The sequence below is a fragment of the Pterocles gutturalis genome, unplaced genomic scaffold (genome assembly GCF_000699245.1).
Source record: "Pterocles gutturalis isolate BGI_N339 unplaced genomic scaffold, ASM69924v1 scaffold11178, whole genome shotgun sequence".
In the NCBI taxonomy this organism is placed as follows: domain Eukaryota; kingdom Metazoa; phylum Chordata; class Aves; order Pterocliformes; family Pteroclidae; genus Pterocles; species Pterocles gutturalis.
Window position 1 is genome coordinate 4,923 of NW_010123085.1, and position 7,474 is coordinate 12,396.

At 36.7% G+C, this 7,474-nt stretch overlaps 1 protein-coding gene across 1 annotated transcript in view; it reads left to right on the forward strand.

Annotated features, from left to right (window-relative positions):
* Positions 1-2,721: 2,721 nt before the first annotated feature.
* Positions 2,722-7,474, forward strand: part of LARP1B (La ribonucleoprotein domain family, member 1B) — a gene marked incomplete at its 5' end in the record, with an annotated part of 21,759 nt that continues 17,006 nt past the window's right edge. Inside the window, 3 exons of the mRNA XM_010077767.1 lie at positions 2,722-2,783; positions 3,773-3,832; positions 6,753-6,921. Coding sequence (XP_010076069.1) covers positions 2,722-2,783; positions 3,773-3,832; positions 6,753-6,921 — 291 coding nt within the window. The remainder of the gene's footprint in view (positions 2,784-3,772; positions 3,833-6,752; positions 6,922-7,474) is intronic.

The following is a 7,474-nucleotide window of genomic DNA, read 5'->3' on the forward strand; positions in this document are numbered from 1 at the left end:
TACTAAACAGGTTACCTTGTAGCATATGACTGAATAAACCATTTTAATACAGTTAGGTTGGAATTGGCAATAAGTGAAATGGTTTATTTGCAAGAGCTTGTTGGGTTCTGCTGGAGCAATGTACTAAAGGTACTGTTTCTGGTATACGTTTAGCACTGTTACTTGATGTTGGAACTGAATGCTACAGTAACGTTAAGTGTAGAACCTTTATCTAAACGCACTCTAGACTAAATTTTACCCGAACAGTAGCTTTAGGCCTGTTCATAACAACAACAGACGTGACCTGGGTAAAACCCTTAAGTGATCCGATGTTTTATTCTTTTTGTCTCCCACTCTCCTTTTGGTGTGTTTTGTTTTGGTGGTGGTTTGGTTTTTTTTTTTTTTCCCCTTTATCTTCCCTTTCCTGCTTCACACTAAAATCCAGCTCCTGCACGATAAGCCCCAGACAGCCGGTCAGGAAAGATCAGTCACTTTTGGTTTTAAGCATGGCTCTTTTGGGAGAACCAGAAAGTCTGTGGAGTTGTTTTGGGTAGGGAAATATGGAGTGTGGTGAGATCTTGGGCCTTTCAGTTCAGAAAGGGCATCATCAACTAGGCAGCGTGTTGCCTAATATTAATTTAGTGTGCAAATGCACCTTCCAAGTCTTGAATTACTACACAGAGATAAGAGAGATGCCTTAAAGCGAGTTGGGTCTCATTCTACTTGATTCAGATAGCCTCTCCTGCCGCCTGGAATAATATCCCATGACTGAGAGAGTGCAGCGACACTGAGTCTTTTTTTCTTTTTGATCCCTTGCTACACCCTGGTGACACACAGTAGAAGTTCTGGCAGAGCAGTCCTTCAGCAGCAATTTGAGTAAAAGTGCTGTGAGATGGAAAAAGGGCTTCAGTCAGGTAATTGAACAGCTAATGAGAGATGCGTGGTTACTGGAGGACAAATGCTATAGCCAGTCCGTTTACCTTTACAGATAATTGGCAGTGTTGGAGAAAATGACAAATTTGTTTGCTACTCCACCTCTACAGCTGTTTGTCTTTTTTAGTAAAGGGCAATTAGTTTACTGTTGAATGACAAGTAAAAATTAGGATTACACAGTCACTGTGTGTTTCCAAAACTGAAAGTTCTTCTAAAGTTAGTTGAGGCTGAAAAACAAGAAAGAGGCAGTTTGGGTGGGGGGAGGTGTTCTGGCTTTTTTTTTTTTTAAAGCAGATCTGTAGGAGAGGAAAAAAGCTGCTGGTAAATGTCTGATCGGGATTCACTGAATTCAACTCTTGTGTGCTGTGTAAATTGTATATAGCAGTATTAATATAATTTACAGTGGAATATAGAGAATACATCAGTTTATGCTTCTAACTTCACAGTATATTCTAGGAAGCAGACAGAAGGTTTTGAGAGTCACTGGGGGAAGAGGGTGGGGTTCCCAGTGTGAAGCTGCGATAAGGAAGATGAGTGAAGTCGCTGGATGTGAAAGAGATAAGGGTTGAGGAGGTGATGTTATCCCTGTTTGAAATAATAATTCACTAGTGATTTCAGTCACGTTCAATGTTTCAAGCTTGTCTTGCAATAAAGCATTCAATAAGAAGTTTCAAAGAAAGGTTGTGATCACTTCTCTATGGGAAAATACACATTGGGAGAACAGAACCAGGGTTTACCTGGAGGAATTAAGAGGTGGTTTCCTCTGTCTCAATTCTAATCTCCAAGAAAAATTGCCTAATGCTAGTGGTTTCTTTTCCCTGAATTCCCAACACAAAAAGTAGAACACAATTTAGATGGATAGGGAAAAATTGTACAGAATAAGAAAATCAAATTCATATACAGAATGCCCATGTATTAAAAAAATGTAGTAAGTTTAAACAGACTACTTTTTTTTCTATGTGAGTTACTGATCCTACATCATTAGGCTCAATAATATTGCTGTATGTATGAGAGAATTATTTCCAAGCATTATTTTAATTCCTGGCAGGTGTCACTGGTAGAAGTGTAATGGACTCTTGCTCAGATCAGACAGGATCGTTATTATAAAGTTTAGGTCTTGAGTCAGGATGGTTCTGAAAATGTACGAGTGTCAGCTTCACTGCAGGTGCTTGTAGTTATCATAAACGTATCCATTGTGGAATCTGGATGTGAAAATGTATTGGTCTTAATGTAGTTTTTAATAGTCATTTTCTCTTTTCACTTTCCTTTTTTTTAATTGCTTTGGCTTGATTATGAGCATTATGGCTGAATTTTATTTGGCATTTGAGTAATTGCTTATAAAAGGAAATTACTAGGAATTTGTGAATATGTAATTGCTTCTGTGCTTTTTTCATGCTTGCATAATGTTAGATTTCGTAAATTAATTCTGTCTTCTAAATATAGCTTCTAACAGGATAACTTTAAAAATATGTTTCAGGCCTCATTTTCTTTGCCTGTTCTTAGGTGTTAAAAGACCAACATTTTGACATAGACTTGACCTTATAGCTGAGCAAATACTTAAATACTGTGTTATACAGTATCCTCTACGCCTGGTTTTCAAGATTATTTACACTCATTATGAATGTCAGTTTTTCAGTGTCAGGTACTACTAGTTGCTTTATGGAAATGTTCATTGACTTTGATACCAAGGCCTCAAAAAAAATTTAGTGTAGTATGATAGTTAAACAGAGTTGTTAAAGTGTATCTTCCTTACTCTTCTAAAGTGCAGTCTTATTTTTTTCAACTGAAACTATTTTTCTTCCTTTTCAGAACTAGAAAATTCTACTAAAGTTATAAAAGCAGCGAAACCCAGAACAAGGAAATGCAGCAAGGTTTGTATTTGCCAGAAGGACGTTTAGCTGTGAGCTATTGAACTGCTGCTGTTAGAAATCCCAGTTAATCTAACCTGTTAATCTAAAGTGGCATGTAGCTCAGCTGATAATGTGGTAGGAAGGTGAAATAATTTCAAAAGAAAAATTTTGGCTGTAAATGTTCACTATGGTAAATAGCTGGTATTACTAAAATAAAAAGATAAGAAGGTATGTTGAAGTCACAACTGGAAGTGTTATGTTCTGCCTTGGTAATGGTTAATTTTGAAGATGGAGAAAAGTAGAAAAGGAAGGGAAATTTAAAATTAGAAGGGAGGCTAAAGTGATACACATACAATGGATAAGGAAAGGCACTATTTTTTAAAAAAGCAATGGGACTATATAAAATGTGAAGGATCTGCAAAGTAACAACATTGTCTGAGCACAAGTGATACTAGATTGGTAGACACTGAATCCTTTTACTGAAAAATTAAGTTTCTAAAATCTTCTATAGCCACCCCTTTTTAGGTTGAATAATGCCTGTGCTCTTCCAAAAGCTAAAAGACTGTGAAGGGGTAGATACCTTTAAATCAAATAGGAAGCTGTGTTGTAAGACAACATGACAATTTTTTTATGTGCTCAAAAGTCATAAGCCCTCTTTGTTTTAATGTAGAAAATTTTGCTTGCTTGCTATCTTTTTTTGGCTGTGCCTACATAATACATTTTTCATGAAGGCATTCCGTAGACAGTTACGCGACTCACAAGCTGGGTGAGATGTGTCGGACCTTGATTTGGATAAATTGCAATGAATAGTTGTTTCTACAGCTGATCATATTCTGTTTTAAAAAGTTGTGTGTTTGTTTTCGGTTGTGTTTCTAAAATTCTAAAATTTGCTCTTTCTAACAATTCTGCTCAAAGGGATAGCCTAGCCATCAGAGTCATGACTGAGCTCTTCCATGTATTAAGAAGAACTAAATCTAGGAAGTTGTGTAAACTGTTTGTCATCTTTGCAGGCTGGTGATTTTGACGATATCACAGACTGGCCAACACCAAGCGAAATAGCAAACAATGAAGTAAGTATTCTTTGTTATCTTCAGTATTTTAAAAACCATTTTGACTTATCTGCTAAATGTGGTTCCCCTCAGAATGCACTGTGAGTGTTGTAAGGTTTCAGCAGAAAAATTGTCAGTGATTCAGAATACTGGTCTGTGCTTAACTGTCTGCACTGTTGTGAGAATTTCTGAACCCTTCACAAGCCCACACATCTACATTCTGTTATCATTAGTGGGGTCCCATGGACACGTAGGTAAAAATGTGCCATGTTTACTCCTCTGTTTTAAAACTGGTATTTCCCTTTTCTACTCTTTGGAAGTTTATACACAGATGAGAGGACCTGTAACCTTTGGGGCTGTGAACACACTGCCCTCCCTTGTCGCTCAGATGCTTTGTGCACATTGTCTATAGAACATCTTACTTATTCTTGCTCCATTCCTATTCCTCTGGTATATTTTCATCAAATTCACTTTTTTTCCCCTTTATCTCAAGTGCTAAGTACATAATATATCTTACACCTCCTTTATGTTGTGTTATTTAAATCAAGAACAAAACACAGATTGCTGCAAGCTCTGAGGTGCCATTTCACTCTTTGCTTTAGTTCTGCAGCATCCCTGTGATGCTTTTACTGTTTTATTGGTGAAGGAAACCAGAAGATTTGGGTTCAACAATGTGCACTGTGTAATTGAATGTGTCCAAATGAAAACTGAAAAAGAATATTAAGGTAGTTTGGCATGAATCATTTCTCCTGTGGGCTCAGTTTCTAACACCTTCTCTTCCAACTGATTGTCATAGCTTTGTTGTTTATATCAGCAACAAAACATTTTCAGGTGTCTAACCAGACTTGCGTTGAAGGCCAAAATTATCGATGTCTGTATTTGACACAACATTATGTTCACTGATAGGTAGAATTCACCTCCTCTGGTAGCTTATTCTACAGGATCTCAAATCAGGATTTATCTTTGAGAAATAAATAAATTTTTCTTTGAGAAAGAAAAGAAAAAAAAATCCTTTTCTCAAAGAATCTTTAAGATTGCTAGAGGAATCTTCAAAACCTGAATCGATTATATGCCAATAAATTAATGCTAATTCAGTTGCTTGGATACCAGTTAAAATACTTCAGTGTGTGCATACATCCTGTTGAGATTTAGGATTTATACAAGATCCTTGATTTGACTTTTTAAAAAAAAAGTATTTGTAATCTTCTCCATTGTCAGTAGTCCTGTCAGTTGCTGAGATGGTGTGAACTGGAGAGACTACCACTTGAGAAAGAGACAGTGGTGACATATTTAACAGTAGCATGAGGGATGCATGACTTGCATCCTAAAGCTGCTATTTTATCAGCATTAGAGGCATGTAACTCTCAGCTGTGCCTCAGACTCCTTCCTTAGTAACTCATAACATTAGAAGAAATTTCACCTGTGCTTTTTATCCTTCAGATGCGAAATGCACAGCCTCTTCATTTGCTACAGTCTAATAACTCAGAAATGCTATTCTCTAAAACATTACCGCACAATCTTCAAGATGCCTGTTGTAACTGGTGAGAAGTAGCCTCCAGCCTGATACAGTGCAGAGAAACTCTTAACTGTGTCCAAACAATAACTGTATTTTCAGTCATGTTCTGATGTTCAGGAAGGGAGAGAGTCTACTGAGCTTAGATCTGAGAGACGGAATAGCATTGAAAGGCTTAGAATTTACGTCCTTTAATAATTTCAATTGCTAATGTTGATTTGTGACTAAGTCTAGAATATGCTTGCTTTAGCATCTCTTTTCTTCATTTTTCAGAAATACTGATTTTAGTGACTTAAGAAAACACACACCCGTATCTTCTGCGTTCTCTTTAGTACTGCTGATCTGTAGCATCTGCTTGGGTTGTCAAATTTTGGTATGATTAGTGACGTCTGTACAGTGCTAATCAGAGTGACTGAGATACTTATGTAGTGTTTCATAAGAATATAGACATTTGATCAGATGGTCTAGATTATATTGCATAGATGTTAATTAACCTTTTGCTGACTTAAGTACGTGAGAATTTCACTACACAAATTCCTGTAGTGTCTGTTAAACAAATAACATTTAGTTTATCTTTAATCTCAATTGATTTGTCTAGGGGAGGGCTTTGCATTCAAGTTAGTTACAGGGTAGTACTGCAGTATCTACTGTGAGTACTCCAGCAGGTTCCAAGCCATCTCCACAACATAGGACAATTCCTTCTGTTTGTCAGAAAAGTCTGCAAAGCTTAATTTTGCAGCGCTGTTCACTAAAATGCTGTTCATTTTGCCTTCGTTGAAACCTGTTATTCTGTGGGATTTTCAAGAAGTTATTATCTGCAGGATGCTGGCACCACTCAAAGGCACACAGTTCCCAGTAAATGCCATATTCTAATGTGAGGGAAAATAAAAATGTGTAGTTGTACACCTCCGCATCCTCTGGTCTTTGGTTCATGTTCTGATTTAGTGGAACAGACTTGCCAGACTTAAGACCTGTGGCTCTGTATAGTTTACATGAGCATTTGGTGTGCTGTTGAGATTCTACAGCATCACGGGAATTTCTGATTTACCATTCAGCATTCTGTAAGCACAGCTTTTAAAAGATAATCGATCTGAACAGTAGGTACTAGTGAGTAATATTTATTTCTTTCCCATAAAACAAATTTCAATGTTGAGGTATTGAAACAGGTATTGTTGTGCACTCCACCGTTCTACATATTCAGTTAAAAAACAAACAAAACTTTCTTCAGCTAAAAATTCTTTTTATAGTCTTGCCAAGCTGGCAGAAAAGTAGAACTATTTAAAATGAGGCTTTACAAAACCACCTGCTGAAGAGGTTGAGAACAGGTAATAATAAAGGATTTTAAATAATTTTAATAGGTAAAGGAAATTTATACTTTTTGCTATCAGCAGCTGTACTGTCAGAAATAATTACCAGTATCTCTTGCAGTGTAAGGCTGTAAGTCACAGCAAGAAGCCAACAAATAGAAAAGAAAAGGAGGAGAAATCTGATCAAAAAAGCAATAATGGAATCAAGGACAACCCGGAGGCAAAGCCAGATGGTCCAGGAGATAATATTAGCGAAGACGAAGCTCAAACTAATAACCAAAGGAAAAAAGGTCAGTTTGGGCACTATGTGTAATGCAATAAGTCACCATTGATAGAGTTACATTAATTCTAGTTGAATGACTTGATGAAACTTTTTATGCTGTGCATTTTCTAGGTGAGAACAGGATATATTGCCTTCTGCTAGGAAGCTTAGAACAGGTTTCCTTCCTTAGGTTTTGAAGGGTTCTTTTTAGTCAAATAGGAATTCTGGGGGAAAAGCAGCTCATGTCCCACTGATTCTCTGCGATTTCTGGAAAATTTTATCATGGCTGTACAAACGATTCCTGTCTCTCACATCTTTATTTCACTAAGTAGATAGCACTATGTTAATTTAATTTCATATATATATGTGTGTGTGTATGTTAGTATATATACTAACATTTTAATTTTCACGTTTTACTATTAGCTTACACCTTGAAGTGATCACTTGAAAACTAAACCAGGTTATTAATTTCCTCTTGATCCAGTCTGTTACATTAAAAGCAAATCTGTATCTCATTTGGCCATTAGACTGGAGTAGGCTGAAGAAACAGCTGAGAGAGTTTGAAGATACTGCTGCCATCA